General features: G+C 42.9%; 1 protein-coding gene across 5 annotated transcripts in view; it reads left to right on the top strand.

Moving 5' to 3' along the window:
- Positions 1-6,513, top strand: part of ZMIZ2 (zinc finger MIZ-type containing 2) — a 74,880-nt gene extending 68,367 nt beyond the window's left edge. For 3 of the 5 annotated variants that reach the window (XM_077469646.1, XM_077469644.1, XM_077469645.1), the window contains exons 18-20: positions 205-261; positions 1,810-2,007; positions 4,717-6,513. In XM_077469646.1, coding sequence (XP_077325772.1) covers positions 205-261; positions 1,810-2,007; positions 4,717-4,824 — 363 coding nt within the window. In that variant the 3' untranslated portion in view covers positions 4,825-6,513. The remainder of the gene's footprint in view (positions 1-204; positions 262-1,809; positions 2,008-4,716) is intronic. The other 2 variants (XM_077469650.1, XM_077469647.1) reach the window with 1 other exon arrangement.
- The last annotated feature ends 18,676 nt before the right edge of the window (positions 6,514-25,189 follow it).

Below are 25,189 nucleotides of genomic sequence, written 5' to 3'. Positions count from 1 at the left end.
AAAATGTAGAAGGCAAAAAGCGTACCAGACACCAATATTAGACTGCCGCTTTGACTATACACGAACCCATCCTGAAGCTTTGTTCTCCCTGTCCCTATCACAACTGTTACTAATGTACATAAATCCTGAGTGTTGGGACCCTTTCACACTGATCAGTTTTTTTGTTTTTGTTTTTTTTCTTCCATTTTTGCCTTACTAAATTAGGAAGAAAAATGGATGACAACTAAATTCTATAGAACGCTTCACACCAGCCAGTTGCAGGTCAGTTGCATTTTTAAAAGTTCTGCCTGCTGCACTTTTGTTGCATGTTTGATGCATTAAAATAAATAAAAAAGCATCTCCCCATTGAAATGAATGGAAACCTTGTCCAAAACGTGGCAAAAACGTACCCGCCGTTGCACTCTTGGTGAGGGTGTTTTTTTTTTTTTTTAACAGGTGCATAAAGCGCCAAAAAAATGTTTTTTATCCGTGTGTTTTTTTTTTTTTTTTTTGGTGTTTTTATTTTAGTGTGGGTTTTTTTTTTTTTTTTTTTTTTTTTTTTTTTTGCAACTAGCAGTGTGAAAGCAGCCTTCAACACACAACTATATTGTTGATAAATACTTTTGGTTGGAGGTCTTTTGAGAAACACTAGCACTATAAATCGGCACCTTGAAGACTCATTACAACTGAAGAGAATTACCCAGTAGTTCTGTAGCCCAGTGGAAATAAAGGATTGCTGGTAACTTCTAAAAATTGAAAATGTACGGTGGTTATGGTTTAGAGCAACTTTTCTCCATGCTGGGAGGACATTAGGAGTAGATTGTTCCACAAAGATTTTAAGTTGCATAAATTGCAATAAAATCTTGACAACCTAGACAGTAGAGTCTCTGTGCAAAGACCCTGTTGCTGCCTCTTTGCTGTTTAAGGCTGAAGAACAGGACTCTTCCCAGATGGAAGTATGCAGTAAATTAATCTGATCATGGGCTAATGTGGAGGATTCAGAAAAGCTAGGGCTTTCCTTTGCTACATCTCATACCCAAGTTGTACTGTTCATCTCCATTATGCAGTGGAGGGATGGACACTGGCACAAAGTTTGACAGCAAGTTAGCTGGTTGTATCTAGTGAAATCAGGAAATTTCCATTTGGCCAGTGTTCTTTAACTTGGTATTCTTTATTTGGTCCCTGAAATCTTGGAGTATGCAAGTCAAAGGGCACAGGATTTTCTCTGCGTCAGCCTTTTCTATTCCAATACTATGCTCTTCCTGGTAAGGTGTGTCAGATCTAGGTGAAGGATTAAGCATTTTCTACTAAGCTGCCTGCAATACACCCAACTTTTACAGTAGCTCATTGTGAACAGTAATGAATCTTAGGGTAGATTGCAGTGTATTTTGTATGGTGTATTTCCATTTTGTTACCTTATTGTGTAGTTAACAAAACTTTAGTCTTTTCCTTTTTAATTATGCTGTAATATGCAGCCAAGGCCCTGAATATGTCTGCACCTGCCTCTTCCAAAGGATCATGCCATCTCAAATTGGGTTATATAGTTGGAGAAGTTTCTATTGCATTGTGGGAGCAAGTCTTTTCTTATTCAGACCTTATCAACAATACAATAGTTCTGTCTGATACAGGCACAAAAGTGGCAGTAAACTTTTTGCATTGGGGTTATGTGGCCACTTTAAATTGAAATCGATCAGAGTTCATGTCTGTTTAGAAAAGTGCTGTCATGATAAATTAATTGAGGGATAAAATACAGGAGTGCTGTCATGTTTATACATGTATGTGTTCAAGAATATTTTTTTCAACTGTTAATCAGTTTTCATTTGTATACAGATGCCTGGCACAGGGCGGATAGATCCATCCCATAATCAAGTACAGTCACTCCACACCTCCAACATGAACAGTCAGTCGCCGCAGTTACACCACCGGAACCAAGCAAGACCAAATATGGCTCAGCCTGGGGGTGATCTGGCATTTAACCCCTCAGTTGCAATCTCGGGTCCTGGAGATGTGAACGAACCCCCACTTGATGTAAGGCTCCTATATACATTTTTTAAATTTATTTTTTGCTTAAAGAAACAAAAAAAATCTGCTTTTAGAGCTGCCAGCAAATGTCAAATATAAGTCAATGTATCATGCCACTATCCCTTCCCTTTTTGTTTTGTTTTAAAGCTAGGGGAATTTAAAATAATGCAACAGTGCTACTCTACCCATTGCAGGGTTTCTCTGCCTCAGATAGTTGACGACATGATTAAAAAAAAAAAAAAAAAAAACAGAAGCACATTTATAACCCTCCCACTGCTACAGTAGCTATTAAGTCTGGCTGCGCTGGGATTTTTTTTTTACTTTTTCTCTGCTGGCTGTCGGCCTTTATGTAGAAGTGACTCGGTGAGCTGTATAGCCACCAGATCACTACATCTGTTTGGGATTGATCAAGTGTGAGGTGAACTTGGTGGTCTGTTTGATCCCCTGATGTCTTCTTAAAAAGTACATGTGCCCTTGTAATGGCAATAAATTTTAAGTAAAAAAAAAATTGAAACTGTTTAAATAAAATAAACTTTTAATGGATTAAAAAAATATATTTTAAAAGAAGCCACCTCCTTCTCTAAACATACAAAATCAAACAAGTACAAAAACGACACTACCACATATTCGTATCATATACATGTACCGCTATGCACTCTGGAGTGAGCAGTGGTTATTGGGTCATCATTCACTGATGACTTTAAATTAAAGCAGTAGTAAACCTCGCTTGGTAATTTTTACAAACAAGCCTATAATGCTTACCTGTAGGTAAAATAAATATCTCCTAAACGTGCACCGTTTAACCACTTAAGCCTCGGACCAATTTGCAGCCGAAGGACCAAGCCCCCTTTTTGCGATTCGGCACTGTGCCGCTTTAACTGACAATTGCGCGGTCATGCGACGTGGCTCCCAACAAAATTGGCATCCTTTTTTTCCCACAAATAGTTTTCTTGTGGTGGTATTTGATCACCTCTGCGGTTTTTGCGACATTATGGCAGACATTTCGGACATTTTTGACACATTTTTGAGACCATTGTCATTTATACAGCAATCGGTGCTATTTAAATGCACTGATTCCTGTGTAAATGACACTGGCAGTGAAGGAGTCAACCACTAGGGGGCAGTGTAGGTGTTATGTATGACGTTGCGTTTTTTTTTTTTTTTTGTAGAGGGACGTGGCCTGGCATGTGACGTCACTGATCGTCTTTCCCTATAAAAGGGAACAGACGATTGGTGACAGCCACAGTAGGAAGCACGGGGAGAGGTTTGTTTACGCAGACCTCTCCTCGTTCTTCAGCTGTGTGACCTGATCGCAGGACACCAGCACGCTCCCCACCCACAGCTGGACACTTAAAAAGCAACGTACAGAGGTACATGCTTGTGCCCAGCCATGCCATTCTGCCAACGTATATCGGTGTGAGGCAGTCCTTAAGTGGTTAAGAGATATTCACACTGGATGCAGCCAGTTGCGTCACCGATGCATTCGCTCTGAAGGTTCGTCATACCTTGCCAGAGCTTCGTGCTGGAACAGAAGGCTCCCATGCGCATGGGTGGGAGTGACCTCATGACGTCTCAGGCCAATCAAATAGCTGGAGCGCGTGAACCCAGAAGAAAAGCCAGGGGAAGATGTCGGCCCCTTTCAGCGGTGAAAGCACAGCGCTGGAGGGCTTAGTTCCATGGTGATGATTTCATACTGCACTAGTAGCGCTGCATACTAGCACATTATGCCACTGCATTGCAGGTGTGTTTGTTTGTTTTTTGTTTGTTTTTTTTTTTTTTTTTTTGTTTTTAACAGCTGCGGTTTAGTTTTTAGTGGTTGGACAATTTTGGGTACTGCAGTTTTTTACACGGTTTCACAGGCTTGCACAGTTTTAAGGCTTTACATATTTGTTAGCTAGGTACTTAAAATATTAAAAAAATGTATTTAAATTTTTTGGGCAAAACATTGGTTAATATTGTTTGTATGCAGTAAATTCAATTTGTCTATTTTTTTTAAATTAAAAATATAGGTTTAATAAACAGAAATGTAATTATCATGTAAGATCTTTGCAACTGCCACCAGGGTCTCTGCTTTCAGGAATTGTAGGTTTTGGGGGTTTTAAGTGATTTTCAGACCTAACATGTGCAAAGGAATGTCAAAACAAATAGTATAACTGTATGTGGTTATTGCATGTGGTGGCGGTGGTAGTAGTTTCCATTATGGATATTCAATTTTTTTTCCCCCCCTATTTTTACATTCCTTCTATTTATATTTTTCCTCCTATCTTTACATGTGGGCCAAGCTATCTAGTAAAAGTGATGGTGACCGAGGCTAGGAAAACACTACCAGGGGAGTTTGAGGAATTGCAGCAACAGTTTAAAAATCAAAAGGGAATAGTTGCTGACCATGGTATGCACCCCTTTCCAAATTCCCGTTTTTTGATGTCACTTTTGCTGGACATCGTGGTCTGCATGTAATTGTTTATAAAATGTAAATATAAAATAAACCATATCGGTGGTAAAAAAAAAAAAAAGTGGATGTAAATAAGGCCTCTTCCATGTTGCAGTATGTTGTCTACAGGAATCTTTATAGAGTCCCATGGCCTATAGTGAACTTTAAACGACATTCACAGGATTATATATGTATGAGTACTTGAAACATCTTCCTATGCTGTTTCATCAGCGTTTGGCAGCTTGTATTCATAATAATGTATATATTTTTTTTTTTTCCTTCAGCTTCTCCCTGAACTGACCAATCCAGATGAGCTGCTCTCGTACCTGGGGCCACCGGACCTTCCAAACAGTGGCAATGATGACCTTCTGTCCCTTTTTGAGAATAACTGAGCCCCTTGTACAATATACCTATATATTTGTTATTTCCAAGCCCAACTTTGAATGAAATGGGTGATGGGAGCAAATCTGAGCACAAGACCTGATCTGAGTGAGCCCATTCCACACCACAAGTGGACATGGAATATCACTGGACATTTTTGATCATTGCACTATTTTAAGTCCTTCAGTGCTGCTCCATAAGCTTTGGAGGTCATCTCTACAGACCATAACCCTGCTTTACATGTTCTATGAAAGTCTCATGCACATTATCTGCTAAAATGAAGATCTGCAGATGTGATCATTTTGAGATACCAGCAATGTTTCTTCAGTTATTACCTCCATGGCCGGGCAGAGGTTTCCCCAGTGATCTGCTAAGCACCCTTAGGGCCCTCTGTACGCCCATTTTTACTCCTCCACTAAGAAAAATGACCTGCAAAGTCTAGCCAGTGGATTGCAGGATCCTGCCGCCCATTTTATTATTTAGGGCTCCCAGTCAGAAAGAGGAGACGGCTAAGAGCACAAAGCAGGTGTGTGTATGAACTTACACACTTTTATATGTAAGGATACATACAATGTGTGTGTATAATTGTATATTATTGCTGGTCCATTAGTCATAACACATTCCTTTGTGGGGTGGGAGAGGGTGGTTTGGTTTTAACGGACACCACAAGATTCTGGTGCCAACTTGATCTTTTATTTTACAGTCTTTGCCCGAATAGGTAAATTTGACACGACACGAATATTGATATAATACAGGAAATGATCCCTGTGGTAATGTGTCTTTGTCACTGTATGTAATTATTTTCTCTTCAGTATAAGCGCTTCAGTAACCCCAGCAGCGTCACCTACTGTACATGCAATAAAAAGGGGCCTGCAGCCTTGCAACACCTGCATTATTCGCTCTGCAACAGAGGGGGGAATTATATATATATATATATATATATATATATATATATATATATATATATATATATATATATATATAATTTCGCGTGACAGAGGGAAAGAAGCCGCATGTACCTGAATTTCTTAAGTGTCTCTTGCCTCTATATTGTAGCCTAGACCGTTATTGTGTGCTAAACCAATATTCGGGTCTACTGGTTTGTCTGAGACCAGTGACATTACTGTGGCATGAGCTACTATTCATACTTTGGTCATTTCTGCAGCTCCTAGTTAATCAATAGGCTGCGTACTTACAGTAGCTCAGGCCACAGAATGTCCTCCTGTGCTTTTATGGAGGCAAAATGGCAGTGACTGTGTGTTAACTCCAGGTTATTTTATTTTTTAACCAGTTTTAAATATTTACAATGCTGCAGAGACCTACAACGATCAGCCATAGTTATTTGTTCTATTTATTTCTTAATTTTATTTCTGGACTTTGTAACTGGTTTTAAAATGTTCCTGCAGAAAGCAGTGTCTCTGAATAAGCCATGAAGCAAAGTGAGGGAGGTGTGGCAACCATGTTAAAAGGGACCATCGGTTTTTTTAAATGAAGAGCCCACGCTTGCTCCTCGAAGTGCAGATTTATTGCAAAGCCAAATATAATGTAACTCTTTCCAGACACAGGCAACCAGGCCAAGCATACGGAGCTGGTGAGGGTGGTTAAATGTTGGGTTTATATTTAAATATCTAGGGTTTGTGCTATGTGCTGGAAAAAAAATGTGCGTTTTGCAGAAATAAAAAAAAATATATATATTAAAATGGCATGCTTCATTTGCTCTTTATGAATAAGGATCTTTACATTAATCAGTTTCAGTGTCCATACCATGTCTGTAGGAACATGGATAAACATTTCTCTGCTGTCTACCAAAAAAAAAAAAAGACTTGAAGCTGACCTCAACATTGCTTCTTTACTCCTTTTTTGCCTCTTTTCACTTCCTAAGTGCTCATTTTGTACAAAAAATGCAATTCAGGGCAACTCAAACCCAGAAAGCTCTTTATAATTGGATCTTTTCATACATTTCTGCACATATTTCCAGGTATTTCCGTTAAGTGCAACCCCTGCTATACACATGATAATATTCTACCTAAAGAAAAGTGACAGCAGAAAAAGAGAGCAAGTAGTACAAGTCTGCCTGGGTTTTGTTTGTTTTTTTTTATTTTATTTTTTATAGTAGTATAGATCTTTGTCCCAGGCATGTATCAAGCCATTTAATGTTGACTGTCTCACTGCCTCTGATGCCTGGAATAGAATTCCAGCAACTACTTTCAGTAAAATGCTAAGATGAGTTTTTAACTTTCCTCCAGCTAATTTGAGGTCATGTCCCGTGTTTTTGGTTTCATATTGAAAAAACTGCCCTCCTGAACCTTATTCACCCAATTGATGTATTCTTAAAGGTTTCAATCATGTCTTCCCTTTTCTTTCCTCTAGACTGTACATGTTAAATTCCTAAAGTCGCTCTCGATATGTTTTATCCCCCAGACCTTTTACCATTTTTGTTACTGGTCTTTGGATTTGTTCTGTCTTGTCACATATCTTTTTGTAAGCGAGGTCTCCAGACCTTGACACGGTATTATAAAGATCTATATAGAGGAATCGGAAGCTCCATCCTCCTGCTGGTGATCTCTCTAGTCATGCATCCTAGAATACTATTCGTTTTTCCTGCTGCCTGGTCATACTGTTTGCTCATTTTTGCAATTATCTGAAAAAAAGTACTCACACGTTTTTATTTATTTTTTTTCTTCTGTAGTGCTAACTAATACGGTACCCCAATGTTGTATTCTGTTGAGGGATTTTTTTTTTTTTTTTTACCCTGCATGATCATTGCTTCTTCACACACTCCCCTTCTATTTGTCATTTGGTGCTCCTATCATTGCAACTGTTGGATGAACCCTGCATACCCAGTGCCATAAAATAAAATCCAGGGGCTAATGTATCATTTTGTGTAGATTGTCCAGCAGCACACTGGACCCCTAAGACTTGGGACACTGTGTTTTTATATGTGGATTTGGTGGCTGCTAGGACCCTCTCCCATTGTTTGTACAACTGCACACATTAGTTTAGCGGAGGGCAGAAGTGGGAGGCATTCTTGATGCTGTAAGGCTTCATGCACACGAGACGCAGATGCAAACGCTGCTGGACACATGTTGAAACCCGCGTTTAGCCGCGATTTAGCGGCGTTTTACCGCGTTTGCGTCTAGAAGCGTTTAGTTAAGCTAACATCATAGACCCTCCCCAGCTCAAAAAAACAGTATTAACTATTTCAGCAATTTTGTGAGACCAGAGTGAGTAGCAGCAGCTGTGAGAGCTGCAGTGTACTTGTATTTAGCGTGTCACTTGCCACGGCACCTGCCACAAGTTGTGGATTGTCCACTTGCCACGCCACTTGCCACGTCATCTGCCACAAGTTGTGGATTGTCCAACTGCCACGTCACCTGCCACAAGTTGTGGATTGTCCACTTGCCACGTGACTTGCCACATCACCTGCCACGTCACCTGCCACAAGTTTTGGATTGTCCACTTGCCACGTCACTTGCCACAAGTTGGGGATTGTCCACTTTCCACGTCACCAGCCACATCACCTGCCACAAGTTGTGGATTGTCCACTTGCCACGTCACTTGCCACATCACCTGCCACGTCACTTGCCACATCACTTGCCACATCACCTGCCACGTCACTTGCCACAAGATGTGGATTGTCCACTTTCCACGTCATCTGCCATGCCACCTGCCACAAGCTGTGGATTGTCCACTTGCCACGTCACTTGCCACATCACCTGCCACGTCACTTGCCACATCACCTGCCACAAGTTGTGGATTGTCTACTTGCCACGTCACTTGCCACATCACCTGCCACGTCACTTGCCACAAGATGTGGATTGTCCACTTTCCACGTCACCTGCCATGCCACCTGCCACAAGTTGTGGATTGTCCACTTGCCACGTCACCAGCCACATCACCTGCCACAAGTAGTGGATTGTCCACTTGCCACGTCCCTTGCCACGTCACCTGCCACAAGTTATGGATTGTCCACTTGCCACGTCACTTGCCACAAGTTATGGATTGTCCACTTGCCACGTCACCTGCCACAAGTTGTTGATTTTCCACTTGCCACTTCACCTGCCACGTCACTTGCCACAAGTTGTGGATTGTCCACTTGCCACATCACTTGCCACCTGCCATGTCACTTGCCACAAGTTGTGGATTGTCCACTTGCCACGTCACTTGCCACCTGCCATGTCACTTGCCACAAGTTGTGGATTGTCCACTTGCAATTGTTTAAAATATTTTTCTAATGGTTTTTCATCATTTGCAATCATTTTTTGAGATTTTTAATGTAAAAAAAAAAGGTCACCTTTAAAAACGCATATAAACGCAAACGCGGCTAAACGCAGTAGCGGCGTTTTGCCGCGCTTTACCGCGTTTTGCGGCTGAAACGTGGAAATTTTTGCTTCTGAACGCATTTTTTTTTGCTTCTGGAAAAACGAGATTAAACGCAACTGCATAAAAACGGAAAAAAAACGAGACTGTGTGCATGGACACATAGGATAACATTGAATGAGTTCAGGGGCAGTTGAAAAAACTGTCCAACTGCATCTGAACGCGCGTTTAACTGCGTCTCGTGTGCATGAGGCCTAATAATGCTTGTAATAGCCAAAAGCTGTTGGTCAGTAAGAACCTACTGTGCATCCTGCTTGACCAACTTTGGTACATGTAGCACACTTCAATCACCCCCCCCCCCCCCCCTTTTTTTTATTTTTTTTATTTTTTTTATTTTTTTCTCTTATTTAGTAATATAAATCTAGGTTTCAATTTGGAATGGAAGTCAAAGGTGTGGTTGTTTTCTGACCCAAACTTCATATTCTGAACAATAAAATATTGGCATACCATAAAGGCTATCTTTTAGCAGTGGAATGGGAGCCCAAAAAATTTTCTCACAGCAGTGCTTGAACCTGTTGATAGTAGGTAGTGGGGGGAAATGGTACCTTATGGTACTTTAATTGCTGAAAAGGTGGTTTTAAAACACTGAGGTTGATTTACTAAAGGAGAATGTACTGCAAGTACACACTAAGTGCATTTGCTCTAGATATGAGGGAATGCTCTGCTAGTTTCCATTATCCAACCATGTACAAACAAAAATGTAGTTTATTTTCCTTGTGTGTGTACTTGCAATACACCGTATATTTGCCTTTAGTAAAACAGCCCCTATGTGTTCATACACTTCCCTTCTGAAACCATGCTATTGTCTCCAAACTTGACAGTAAGTGAAAATTAATGGGATCCTCTCACAAAAATAGTAACTGACAGAGTTGAAAATGAACATGAGTACACAAATCTAGCCAGTTATATTGAAGGTCCGTTTCATATTACATTATTGGGTAGTGAGGGTTTCCCGAGATGCATGCAACCACTGTGGACCCAACATGCTTTGCTGTGAAATAGACGCACTTACATGTACCTCTTGGGAAGGGAGCACCATTAAGTTTAGATTACATAGCTGAAAGGAAGCGTTTGTCTGATTTACCTCTATATAAAGCAGAAGGAAAGGGGTGTAATGTAAATTTGTACCTGGCTGCACTGTATGCTGAATTATCTTTCACAGGATGTGGCCTGCTTCTGAATTTCCCCTTTGATGTTTGAGAAGATCATTGACCCAAAGACAGTAGCAGCTAACAAAGACCTTCCTACAGAGGTGTGAGGTATAGAGAGGAGTCTAATTGCAGTACACTCCTTTTTTTATTCCCTTTTTACAATTAAAATATCTTAAAAAAAAAAAGGACTGATGGTTTTGGTCAATTTTTTTTTTTTTTTAAGATTTATATAATCCCCCCCTCCCACCAAAAGATAATCACATTTGACAAATCACAGAGCACTATGGGTTTTCCAAAAAGAGTAGAGTGGAAGAGGGCACAGCTCTACAGAGTGAAAGGGAAGAATCAATACTCTGACTTATTACATGTCAATTTTATATTGAGCCCAGTAAATGTATTTTCTACAGAAGTTAAGGGGTAACTGGAAAATATTAAAAACAGCCTAAAAAGGCAGAATGCAAAATATGCACCATTTTATAGTCTCCTGGCTTGTCCTGACCATAATCAATAAAATATATACAAAAGCACAATACAGCACTTACAGGAAAAATCTGTATGTAAAAAATTTATTTTCAGTGAGCATGTATTTTTATGTATTGAAGTGTTTACATTAAAGTGGATGTAAACCTGATTCATGAAATCTGAGCTGGGCACATATACCTGCAGTGTTTTGCTATCTCTCTTCAAAGCACACTGTCCCATAGCTGTCTCGTTCTATCAGCCTGATCACACCTGACACATTCTCTGTAACAGATAATGAAGCCAGACAGAGTTTTGTGTGGGGAGGATGCCATGAATAGATTAGTAGAGCCCTGAACTATTTCATGATCATAGCTGAAAGTCTCTACCTATGAGGAGAGGGGGTGTGTGCCTTTCCTCCAATCGGCTGTCTTGGCTGTATGCCCAGCCTTCACCGCAGTGTAGAAAAGGAAGAGAAAATGTCCTAACAGGAGGTGCCTTTCTAAACAGTATATAAATATGAAGACAGAAGATATACATGTAAAACTTATGTAGGGAAGTTTGTGTCATCCCTCCTATCATTTGAGGCTGTTCACTTCATTGGGTATATGTGAGGGTTTAAAGCCTAACACCAGGTTACGTTTACCTTTTTTTTTTTTTTTTTTTTAAATGTTTGGACCAGGCTGGTCCAAACAAACCATTTCCTTCACCAACACATGGACCCGCTGTTGGTGCTGTCTACACTTTTTAGTAGTATAGTCTGAATTTATATGTAGGGCAATCTGCCTATAGAGCACTCTTATTCTCTCTCCCAAAATCCCACACCTTGTTTTTTTCTCTGACTGCACCTCCTGAGGAGGATGATGGTACATCAACTGATTTCCGAAGGTTCAAACAGGTAGGGTGTATTATTCCCTAAAGGCTCTCCCAAGCTATTATACCCTTATTGATGGAATGCACACGTGCCTTGTCCTGGAGCAGCCTGCATCAACTAGGAAAAGGGTCAAAAAGGGTCACTAGTCTAGACTGTCTTGGCCTGCCAAAATCTTCACTTTACACTCCACTTTTAAGGTTTGTTTTATATGATGACTGACCACACCTGGGAATTTTGTTTGGCCCATTTCTTTAGGAAAGAACATTCTGGTTATAGGCTCTGCCATTTTCTGCCTTAACAAAACCTTATCCCTCCATGTCGGTTTGTCATACCTCAGAAGTCTGGTCCAAAAAACATGGCTAGAGATTCCAGATCCATTTTGACTGTTCCATCTGTTCTCGATCATCTGTGGGCTAATGACGTAGATGGATTAGTGGATATCTATCATCTGTCAAACATCCAGGGTATGCAATTTGTCAGTACCTTCTTTTGTCTCCAAGTTTTGGTCTGTAGAACATCATGCATGAAGCACACTGTGAGGATGCCCTTTGAGGGACAGCAATCTACTAATTAAAAGCCCATCTAACACAAAGTTTATTTTAAATTTCCCACTTGGGCGTTGATTTTACTAAAGGCAAATCGACTGTGCACTTTGCAGTTGCTTCAGAGCTTTGTAACTTCGGTAAAGTTTTTTTTTTTTTTTTTTTTTTATATTTCACATAGAATACCCAATTAATTGAAAGGAAAATTTTTAAAAAACAGCATTTTTGCTTACACATGATTGGGTGATGGAAATCAGCAAGTGCACAGTCTATTTCTCTTCAGTAAATCAACCCCTTTAATTTTAAAGGTGAACAAAATCCAGTGAAGAAAAATGCTCTCGCTCAACAGTAAAAACATATAGTTCAGCGCCCCCCCCCCCCCCCCCCCATGGCTCCCTTTTTAAGGTGCAAAAGCAGATAGGGATGTACGCCTACTGCAGCAAGAGTAGTAAACCTGGTCATGTTTAGCTGGCAGTATTAGTCACTGAGCGTGACCCATTCAAGTTAATGGGACTGCTCCATATACACCCCACAACCACATGCAAGTACCGCCCACCAAATGTGACCCAAGTGAATGGGGCCACTACACAACCAGCACAGTGGTGCAGGTTTTTAGGGGTTTAAACAGACGGTGAGGAGGTGACATACAGCCTCCTCATTGCTTGTCAAAATGTTCTCTGTAACGTGAGCCACAATTGATCACTTCAGAAGGCAATGCTAGTCTAAACAAGCCCCATCATTGCTTTTGGACATCACAGGCCTTTAAGATTAAAATCCTGTAAGACTTAAACCTCTATCACATGAGGTGGACTCTGCTAGTAGTAATTCACAGCTTTGTTTACTAGTGTCCACCTCAAGGCAGCATTCCAGACCCAATCATCGAAGAATAAAACTGCCCTGTAATGTACTCTAAGAAACAGATTTTACAGGAATTTAAAAAAAAAAAAAAAGTTCATGGTTTCTAACCACTTCAATACCTTAGGGCAGATGTCTCAAACTGGTGGCCCTCCAGCATTTTCAAAACTACAAGTCCCATGAAGCATTCCAAGGCTGACCGTTACAAGCATGACTCCCACAGGCAGAGGCATGATGGGATTTGTAGTTTCGCAACAACTGGAGAGCCACTAGTTTGAGAACCCTGCCTTTGGGTGTCATATGATGTCCTTGACTTTGTGCTGGGATCTCTGAATTCAGATAGCATTCTTTCCAGCTGGTGATTCTGTGCACAATAAGAATGATCATAGTGGCAGTTCCACCACTTGATCGTTCTTATAGGCGATGGGAGGGGCTGTCCCTCCTGTCGCCTTCGGGGGCCCAGAGAAAGAATCGGCCAGTGCCGGATAACGGCGATAGAGATTTCTGGTAAACTTTTCAGAGTTATACATCTATGACCTTCGGAGGCCTGGGTGCGATGTTATGACATCATGCCCAGGGGTTCCTGGAAGTAAACAAAGCTATCGGCATGAGATCAGTAAATTTTTTTATATTTTTTTTCTCTATCATGCTTTTCAGCCTCAAGGAGAGATGTGGGGTCTTATTGACCCTGCATCTCTCCATAAAGAGGACCTGTCACAATAAATTCCATTCCAGTTTACGTTCCTTGTAATGGGAATAAAAGTGATAAAAAAAAAAAAATTAAAGTGGTTTTGTACAGAAAATTGCAAGTTCATCTTATTCAAATGGCTTTGGAACATAGATGCAGTTATGACCATTGAAATAAAATAATATGCAGTATTTACCTTTTATTTTTAATGTTTATGCCAACTTCCGGGCTCTCCTCCTGTGGGAGTAGGCATGTTTATCGGCTTCGCAATGGTCCCTGGGAACTTTATTTTTAGCTATTTCCCAGGAATTCATGGGGGACACAGTCATGCCGAAATCTCGTGAGATTTTGGAAGGAGGACGCCGGTCACGTGATGAGGGCGTGTCCAAAATTTCCATTTTGAAAGTGGGCAGGCAGCTCTATCTGCCATTACCACTATAGCACACGAGGCAAGAGGAAGGAAAACAAAGAGGACACTCAATGAGCATGTGCAAGATGGAGCGGTGGATGCTGGGAGCTCAGCGTCATCGCATCCAGGAAGTAAATGCCTGTGGGCTTCAAATGCCCACAGTGAAAATGGAAACCGCCGGAACTGCTTTTTTTTTTTATAAGTTTTCCTTAGCAATGAAATCATCACGCCGGGGGTTAAAAAGATGCCGATCGTGACTGCAAAGACACCGTAGGAATCGCCCACCAGTGACGCTTTAAGTAAACAAAAATTTAAAATGCCCCTGTCCCTGGTAGCTCTCGTTCAGAAGCACACACGCAAGTCCCGCCCACGTATGTAAACTCTGTTCAAACCACATGTGCGGTATCGCTGCATGCGTTAGAGCGTGTGCAACAGTTCTAGCACTAGACCTTCACTGTAACTCTAAACTGGTAACCTGTAAAAATGTTCAACTTCGCCTATGGATTTTTAAGTACTAAAGTTTGGCGCCATTCCATGAGTGTGCGCAATTTTAAAGCGTGACATGCTGGGTATCTATTCACGTGACGTATTAGCTTTCACAATATACAAACACATTGGGCTAACTTTTACTGTTTTGTTATTTTTTAATTAATGAAACCATTTTTTTCCCCAAAAAAGCGTTTGAAAAATGATTGCGCAAATACAGTGCAAGCTAAAAAGTTGCAATTACCGCTATTTTGTTTCTTAGGGTGTCTGCTTAAAAAACAACCATATAATAATTTTTGGGGGGGTTGTGAGTAATTTTCTAGCAAAAAAGATCATTTTTACATGTAAGAGAAGTGCCAGAATAGGCCCAGTATGGAAGTGGTTACATATTGACTTTAATCCTTTTTAATAAAAAAAAAAAAGTATATGTGTATATACATTGATCAGCCCTACCATTATTACCACTGCCAGGTAATGTCAATAACATTGGTTATCTTGTTGTGGGAAATTGGGAAGGTGAAAATGTGGGGGCAGTTGCTGATGCTGACCAATACACAAGGACACCTAGAATGGTTGATGGACTATCGCGGTACTAATACAATGACCCAGTGGTTGTAGTAAAAAAAAAAAATCTAACTTTAATACAATTCAGACATTAAAAATTACCCTACAAATCACTGACAACTGAGTTCCCCCCTAGAGCCAATGTTGCGGTGGAGTATAAGATTATACTCCTACCGGTTTTCCAGTATTAACCGCTTCTTCAGGAGGAGAACGTCTAGGAAACAGATAATACATTGAGACAAAGCATAAAAACAATGTAAAAAACATTGGATAAATAAGATTGAAAAAGGGAGATGCTCACCCGTCCCCCCCAAGCTGGACAAGGGGGATTGCAAGTGACCGTCTCTGGTAAGAAGTTGATAAATAGGTTTAAGGATGGTAAGATAACTCTAAGGGTGGAGTAACAGAATGGTGAGACCCAGCAGGCACCCTTGAGTGATCTTGTGAATCAGGGAGGGAGGGGGAGGAAAGGGACCAAAAGGGAGGAAGAAGCTGGGGGGGGGGAGGTGGGGGCAGAAAGAAGAGGGAGGAATGTGAAAAGGGGGGGGGGAGAGAAAAACGGGGAACCCAAGAGGGGAATGAAAAGAGGAGGGGAGGAGAGGGAAAAGGAAGGAGAATTGAACGGGGGAGGGAGGGGTTGAGGAAGAAATTGGCTCTATGGGGGATTTGTCAGTGATTTGTGGGGTATTGTTTAATGTCTGTTTTTTTTTTTTTTTTCCTGAATTGTATTAAAGTTTTTTTTTTTTTTTTTATACTACAACTACTGAGTCATTGTATCAGTACCGTGATAGTCCATCAACCATTCTAGGTGTCCTTGTGTTTTGGTCAGCATCAGCAACTGCACCCACATTTTCACACTGAAAAATGTTCAGGACTTAAAGCTGATTTCCATGTTTCCTATCTCTTTAATTTGGTAGTTTTATAGTTAATTTGGTCAATATAGCCATTGGATCACTGTTACAGTCGGCAGAAAGGGGTCCCATTCCTTCTGTTGCTGCTGCCTTTCCTGGGCTCTCCTGTCCAATTGGGGAGCCTGGGACAGCTCTGACCAGTGCAGATCTGGTGCACTGCACAGAGAAGAGAGGAACTGACGCAAGATCAGAAACTGTGAGCAACGAGGATTCTGCTTCTGGTCTAAGTTTGTTTGTTGACAAGCTGTTGTTGACTTGTGAAGCTGCAGATTAAAGTATCTTGGTTGGAATTGCTGCTTTGGAGGCCAGAAACATATCTGGGGTCTTAGACTCCAGATATCTCCATAAAGAGGACCTGTTGCAGCCCATGCTATTACAAGGGCTGCTGTTTATCCTGTGTTATAGCAGTAAAGTTGATTTAAAAAAATAATTGTGTGCAATGTAAAAATAAATACATTTTAATAAAATAACCACACGTGTGGTATCCCTACAAATGTCAGAGCAAGAGCCATAATTCTAGGGCCATATGTCCTGTATAACTCTAAACTAAACTAGTAACCTGTAAAGGCTTTTAACCACTTCAATACCCAGCCACAGTCCTATGACGTCCACAGATGGGATCTCCCATCCTGGGTGGACGTCATATTACGGCCTTGGTATTTCGCCGTTCCTTTGGGCCCCAGGGCCCGCCACGCGGTGATCGTGGATGAGGTGTGTCCCTCCGACATAGCCCATCCCCGATCTGTGGGATTTTCATCCCCATCCACCCCCCCCCCCCCCGATACATGTGACCGGCCGTGTCCAATCACAGCCGGTCACATGTACTCTGCCGTTACAGTGCTCGTGCGCGTGCAGTGCGCCGATTGGGGATGTGGCTTGTCACCCTGACACAGCCCAACCCCAATCGCAGTAAAGAGCCAATGTAAACAAACCGTTGTAACGAGATGTTACCGGGTTCTCCTCCTCACAAACTGATCGTGTGTGAGGAGGAGATTGCGGTAACATCTCGTTGCCGCCTACTGTCCACACCAATCACACTGATTACCCCACCCCCCCCCCAATAAAGAGGACCTGTCACCACCCATCACAACCCATCTGAGTACCCGAGTACCTGTCCCAGCCCGTCTGAGTACCTGTCAGTCCATCTGAGTACCCAAGTACCTGTTGCAGTCCATCTGCTTATCCGAGCACCTGTCAGCCCATCCGAGTACCTGTCACAGCCCATCTGAGTACTCGAGTACCTGTCACAGTTCATCTGAGTACCCAAATGCCTGTCGCCAGCCCGTCGGAGTACCCGGGTACCTGTCGCCAGCCCGTCCGAGTACCTATTTGCAGCCCATGCCTCATAGAATACACATTGGGGTGTTTGCTTTACAAAATGTGGGTAATTCCATTGTCCTGGTGCTCCAGGACCTTCAAAAGTGTGATAGGTAGCAACGAAATGAGATGTGTAATTTTATGCTCCTAGAATGCCTGAAGGTACCACTTCCATGTTGGACCTCTGTATATGGCCAGACACTGTAAAAGTCTCACACATGTGTTATCGCAATACTCAGGAAGAGTAGCAGAATGTGTTTTGGGGTGTAATTTTTGCTATATACATGCTATGTGTTAGAAATATCTTCTAAATGGACAACTTTGTGTAATAAAAAAAAAAAATATAGATTTTCATTTTTTTTTCCACGTTTTCTGAAGACTTGTGGAAAAAAATTAACCGTTCAAAAGACTCATGCTTCATAGAATATACTTTGGGGGTGTTTGTTTTCCAAAATAGGGTAATTTCATGGGTAATTCCATTGTCCTGGTGCTCCAGGGCCTTCACAAATGTAATAGGTCGGAAATTAGAGGTGTCATTTATGCTCCTAGAACCCCTGACAGTGCTCCCTGCATGTTGGACCTCTGTGTGGCCAGCCTGTGTAAAAGTCCCACACATGTGGTATCGCCATACTCTGAAAGAGTTGCAGAATGTATTTTGGGGTGTAATTGGAAGTATGCATATGCTGTGCATGAGAAATAACTTATGACAATTTTGTAAGAAAAACAAACAAAACAACATTCTTCTTTTTCCCAAGAATTGTGGGAAAAAATTACAACTTCAAAAAACTCACCATGCCTCTTACTAAATACCTTGGACTGTCTACTTTTCAAAAAGGGGTCATTTGGGGGGTATTTGTACTTTCCTGACATTTCAGAGCCTCAAGAAATGAGATAGGCCGTCAGTACATCAGGTGTGATCAGATGTGATCAATTTTCAATGATTTTTACCATAGCTTGTAGACTCTCTAACTTTCAAAGAGACTAAATAATATCCACTAATTTGGTTTATTTTTTACCAAAGAGATGTAGCCGTATAAATTTTGGCCCAAATTTATGAACAAAAATGACAGAAATTTTATCATAGAAATATTTTTTCACTTATGTTGCAAAAAATAAAAAACCCAGTGGTGATTAAATACCACCAAAAAAAAGCTCTATTTGTATGAAAAAAATTATAAAAATTTTGTCTGGGTACAGTGTTGCATGACTGAGTAACTGGCATTCAAAGTGTGAGAGCACTGAAAGCTAAAAATTGTTCTGGTAAGGAAGGTGTATAAATGCCCTGTATTGAAGTGGTTAAAGCCACAGGTGACCATTGCACAATTTTAAAGCAAGACATGTTTGGTATCTATTTATTCAGCATAACATAATCTTTTTATATTTTACAAAAACAAATTGGGTATTGTGTTTTTGTGCGCTAGGATTCATTAAAGGTTTTTTTTTTTTTTTTGTTTTTTTTTTTTTGTTTTTTTTTTTTTGAAAAACTGCTGCTCAAATATTGAGTGACAAAAAATTGCAATACACCAACGATTTTATTCTCTACGGCAGTGATGGTAAACCTTGGCACTCCAGTTGTTTTGGAACTGCATTTCCCATGATGCTCAACTACACTGCAGAGTGCATGAGCATCATGGGAAATGTAGTTCCAAAACATCTGGAGTGCCAAGGTTTGCCATCACTGCTCTAGGGTTTCCGCTAAAAAAAAAAAAAATAAAATAAAAAAAAAAAATTATATATTTGGGGCATTTAAGTAATTTTCTAGCAAATTACAAATTTTTACATGTATGACAAATGTCAGAATTTTCCTGGGGGTAAAGTAGTTAACAAAAGTCTGGGGGTGCCTGCTTTAGAGAAATTTGCAAAAGAATGCCAAGGAATCATTGAGTACAGTTTCCTACACCATAAAAAGGCACCTGGAAACTGTCAACAGCTTGTGTGATAGGCATTTCATAGGACAGTTGCTTCAAACATGGCTTAACAGCAGTGTTAATTTTGACATCAAACTTTGATTTAGTTGTAGTCTTTTGACTAAAATACAACTTCTCTATCATTCATTGAAGGACACAGCAGCTCTTCTTGACCTTAGAGTTATATTGTCCCTTTAGGAGAGGACTAGGTAGAAAGTGTTAAAAACAGCAACATTTGCACCGTACCGCCCGGGGGGGGGGGGGGGGTCCTACTGGCTATAACCCCCTCACACTGCTTCCAGCAGCTCAGTTTTTTTTTCTGCCTAGTATAGGGGAAGGACCTGGCTCTTGCTGGGACCATTGGTCCTGGGAATTCTTTTCTTCTGCATTTTTGATTCCTGTGATCTTCAATCAACAGCTGGGCTGGGTGACAGGCTGGATAATATAGATCCTTGTAGTCTCCCCAGCCTGGCCATCGAGCGTGAGCAGGCCCTAGCTATGTGCTGGGTCAGCCGCAACATGCCCCATCTATTCCAGGGGCAGCCAGTGAGCTATATGCTCTGGGGCACACATATGACTGGGCTACTGCTGTCTGTGTCAGTGTGCCGTGGATGGCAGCCACCCCATACTGCTCGGGTGATGGGTCTGTTTGTGGAATACGTTCAGCAGTTCCTGCAGGAGGGGTAAGTATGGTTCCACCTGTCTCGGCAGGATGGAGCAGCTGGGCATATACCCTGGGAGGTCGACTACGGGGTCTCACTCTTCCTTTCTTCTCTACCTGTCCTTTCCCTCCTCCCCATGCTATGGGCCGCTGTTTGGGCACATGGGAGTGTGGTGCATGTACCTGGGGGGGGGGGGGGGGTCGCTCGGTCCTGGCAGGGGTCTGTGTTGGGGGTCCGCTCATCCTCTTCACTTTTTTTCTGGGCCACGGTGGGTGTCTGTGCTGTGTGAGCCATTTGGGGAGGCTGCCGCACGCTCCACAGCCATTTTCATTGGGCCGCAGCCATTTTGTGGTAGCCCCAGCTAGTTTTTTTTTGCCTTCAGCTATTTTCTAGTAATTCGATGGCCATTTTCTTGGTGCTCTCAGACATTTTTTACTTAAGCGGCTGGCGGGTATTTTCTAGTAGCCTCAGGTGGTTTTGCCTCTAGCACTGAGTGCTTGTTTCCTTCTAGAACAGCGCGCTTCCACACAGACACCTTGTGGATGGCACAGGGGAGAGCGGACAGCAGCACAGCGCAGTACCTGGATCGGGGTGGGGAGTTCTGTGGGGGGTCTCTGTCTGTGCAGCTAGGAGGGTGGACTTTTGTGGGACTTGCCTTAGGTCCCTAAGTGGTTACAGACGAGTGTGGGTCAGCATGGCATCAGAAGTTGATGCTTCTTCCCCAGACATCCCTGTGATTGCAACTGTTTCCCCTGCACCTGCGGTGCCTATGGACGCTCTGTCAGGGGTCCTGGAGGCCTTTGTCGCCAGGATGGAAGTGCCGCGCGGGAGCAAGGGGGGGTAAAAAAAGCACCCCCCCCTCACCGTCTTCTGGGGAAAGCTCTGATTCAGACTCGGGCCCTGCTGTGACCGACACCCCCTGCCCCACCGTGTAAAATTCAAAATGCTAACCCTATCTTCCATCCTCTGGAACTCCCTGCTCCAGTATATCCGATCAGCCCCTGCCCTGTCCACCTTTAGGAGATCCCTGACAACTCATTTAATCAGGGATGCCCATCCCACACCCACCTAACTGTCCCCGAGCCACCCCCATCAAATCATTCTCTGTAGCTATTACCTTTTGTACCACCTCCTCCCTTTTAGAATGTAAGCTTTACGAGCAGGGCTCTCCTGTACCTTTTTGTATTGAACTATACTGTAATTGTGTTGCCCTCCCCTATACATTGTAAAGTGCTACTTAAACTGTTGGCACTATATAAATACCAACTTTAGGTCTCCTTTTTGGCCTGGCGTTGGCACTGAGGGTCTTTACCAAGGTGTTAGCCCAAAATTTTGGCTTTGCTGAGGCAGCGAGGGATTGCAATCGTGGGTTACCTGGATGACCTCCTTCTGAGGGCAGCGTCAGAATTAAGGGAGGATGTGGCAATCGCCATGCAAACTCTTCGGGAGTTTGGGTACTGAACCTACAGAAGTTGATGTTGGTGCCGACTCAACACTTGGAGTACCTGGGCTTGCTTCTGGACTTCTCAGAGGCGAGAGTCTTTCTCCCTTCGGACAAGTTGTAGACTCTTCAAGCTGCAGTAAAGTTGTTGGTGTCCTGCAGGTGGTCGTCGCTGCATTTTTGCATGCGAGTCCTGGGTCTCCTGGTAGCCCTTTTCGAGCTGGTACCATATGCTCAATTCCACTTCTCGAGTCTTGCAAAAGGAGACATTGTCCAAATGAGACAAATCTCTGTTGTCCCTGGATTGTCAAATTCGGATGAGCCAGCTATCAGGGATTCCCTGCTCTGGTGGCTGAGGTTGCTGGCCCTTCAGTCCCGGAATTCCTTCTTTTTCACTCCATTGGACGGTGATCCCAACGGATGCCAGCCTGACCGGTTGTGGGGGGGGGTTTGGGGAGTACAGTCAGCTCAGGGTCGGCAGACCCAGGTGGAATCCCGCATGCCGATCAATGTACTGGAGCTTTGGGCAATCAGGTGGTGCCTCTCCACATGGTCACAGAGGCTGCAGGGGTGTCCGTTCAGGATCCAGTCGGACACCGCTATGGTGGTGGTGTATGTCAACCATCAAGGAGGAACAAGGAGCTCGGCTGCAGCACTGGAGGTTGCGCGCATACTGCGGTGGGCAGAGCAGCGTATATGTTCCGGGCGTAGAAAACTGGCAGTCGGACTACCTAAGTCAATGTTTCTCAACCTTTTTACCTTGGAGGAACCCCTGGCAAAAAGTTTGAGATCTCAAGGAACCCCTGAAATAATGTTCACATCTGCAGCTCATGGAACATTGGTATGATCAGCGAGCTGTTGAGAACAAAAATTATTAGTATAAATAGCATTAAATAAAATAATAAATATTAAAACGTACCTATTTAATGTGAAACTCGTGCTTTATTTTCCTGCATCCATTCAGAGCACATTACAGGGGACTTTGCATGGGACAGGGGACATTACATGGGGCAGAGCACATTACATGGGACAGGAGACATGACAGAGAACCTTACATGGGACAGGGCACATTACATGGGGCAGAGCACATGATGGCACATGACAGGGGACATTACATGGGACATTACATGGGACAGGGCACATTACATGGGGTGGGGGACATGACATGGGACATTACATGGGGCAGACTAATGGGCACTTGGGGACACAGCTGGGAACAGTACCGGTGGCTTTCATCTTCAGCTTTATTTAATTTCTCCTCCAGTGGCGCGCTCTTCCCCCTCGGCCCCACCACCTCCTATCCTGTCCACTGCAGATGATGACACCTACTCGGAAAGGACAAGAGGGGAGGAGGGGCCTGCAGGGAACAGCGCGCTCCAGCCAATAGGATGTCAGCCGCTTCCCTGCCTATCTCTACCTGTGTCTGTGCGATCCTCCTGTCAGCTGCCTGACTGACAGTCAGATCGCCACGGAACCCCGGTTGAGAACCACTGACCTAAGTCGTCAGATGCTGGACCAAGAGGAATAGTCGCTACATCCGGATGTATTTCAGCTCCTTTGTCTAAGGTGGGGCATGCCAGATGTGGATCTCCTGGCTTCTCGACTCAATCGGAAGGTACAGAGGTTTGTGGCCAGGTCAAAGGATTGCTGGGCGGATGCGACAGATGTGTTGGTGGCTCCATGGGGGCATTATTGGCTGATCTATGCCCCCCCCCCCCAAGTCAAATTTCTACCAGGTCTGCTTCGCAGAGTGGAGGCCGAGGGGATTTCAGTGATTCTGATTGCCCAAGATTGGCCTCCAGCATCCGTGGTACGCAGACATAGTACAAATGGTGGCGGATGTTCCTTGGCGACTGCCGATACGAGAAGACCTTCTGTCGCAAGGTCAAATATTTCATCCTGCTTTACTGTCACTGGCTTTAACAGCGTGGCTGTTGAAAGCCAGGTGCTAAGGGGCCGAGGTCTGTCTGATTCTGTAATATCCACTATGTTGCGGGCACGGAATTCATCTTCTCTGAAGATTTATCATCGTTGAGTGGAAGGTCTACATCCCCAGTTGTGAGGAGATGAGGTTGCATCTGTGTACATATTCACTTCCAGTATCCTGCTGTTTTTGCTGCGAGGAGTGGATCAGAAACTTGCACTAAGCACCTTTAAGAGGCAGATATCAGCTTTGGCTGTCTTTTTTTTCAGCGACCATTGGCTCATTCATTGGTCAGTACTTTTGTTCAGGGGGTTCGCTGTGCTTCAGAAACCGCCATTTGAAAACATTAGGGAGATTCCCTTATTGACACTCTGTCAGAAGGTGGTCTTTCTAGTGGCCATTACATCAGCCAGAAGGGTTTCTGAGTTGGCGGCCTTGTCTTGCAAGTCTCCCTACTTGATCCTCCACAAGGATATGGAGGTGCTGCGTCTGCAGCCTTTGTTTTTTTTTTTGTTTTTTTCCCAAAGGTTGTTTCGATCTTTCGTCTAAATGACATGGTGCTTCCATCCTTAACTCACGGCAAATTATTAACATTGTATGATATCGCCTAACTATAACATAGGAATATAAAGGGGAAGGTATTGTTTTGTTGGATAGATCTGCATATATGGCTCGAGCCAAACTATGCCTTTCAGATGCATCTACATACCAAAAACTAAGAAAGCTGTTACGGAAATGTATAAAATAGAGTTAATTAATCCAAAAAGGGGTTGAGTAAACCATTCAAGTAACCCTAAGACCGGACCGCACTACTATGTGCTGAAACTGACAGAAAATCTGACCCGACAAGCTGTCCTGACCTGGATGCTGATGCAGGGCACAGTAATGAGGACTTGGAGGACAGTGAGAGAGCAGGGAACGGTGGCCATGTTAGCTCAGACAGTTACACTGCTGAGCTAGAAGAGACAGAGGACCCTGGGGAAGAGGAGGGTGAACAGCCAACCCTTGCAGCTATCCTGAAGGCTGTCAAATGCACAGCCTCTGTTAACTTACAAGCCCGCTTGGAGGTTTAAAAGAGGAGGTCAACCTGATCAGACAAGATCTTCAAAAAATAAGAGAGCGAACGACACCTGCTGAGAGCAGAATCAGGGACAGAGGATAAAATTCCTGCTATGCTCAGAGAATCCAAAACCACTACCTGTCTAGCCAAAGCCACAGAAATGCGTTCCGAGGACTTTTGAGAATCATCCGAGGCGCAATAATGTGCAGATAGTGGGGCTACCAGAGAAGGCCGAGGCCCCACTCAATTCGTGGAGCAGTGGCTCACAGATATCTTTGGCAAGGAGGCCTTTACACATCTATACGCAGTGGAAAGGGCTCAGAGAGTCCCTTTTAGGCCATTACCACCAGGGCATCCCTCAAGACCGCTTTTAGCAAGATTGCTGAATTACAGGGACAGAGAAATTATCCTAAGTCTGGCACACAGTTTAATGAAACAAGAGTTTCCTTCTACCCTGATTTTTCAGCCGAGGTACAGAGGAACAGATCACGTTTTTCTGATGTTAAAAAATGCCTGCAGAAACTATAGGCCTCATATGCAATGCTGTATCCTGCAAAATTCCGAATCACCTCCAGGGGGCAAGCCCACTTTTTAAAGAAAGCTACTGAAGCATCAGCATGGCTGGATACCAATGAGAACGCTCTCAGACAAGCTCAGAGAGCAATGGCTAAGGAAGATTGAATGCCTTGCCACCAAAACCTAAAAGCATACAAAAAAAAGTCTGCCCCTTTATTCCCTTTGGCTAA

Source organism: Lithobates pipiens, unplaced genomic scaffold (genome assembly GCF_037356315.1).
Source record: "Lithobates pipiens isolate NorthernLeopardFrog02 unplaced genomic scaffold, aLitPip1_a1.2 Scaffold_8, whole genome shotgun sequence".
Lineage (NCBI taxonomy): Eukaryota > Metazoa > Chordata > Amphibia > Anura > Ranidae > Lithobates > Lithobates pipiens.
The sequence above is the reverse complement of the archived record's forward strand: the minus strand, read 5'-3'. Positions and strand labels throughout refer to the sequence as shown.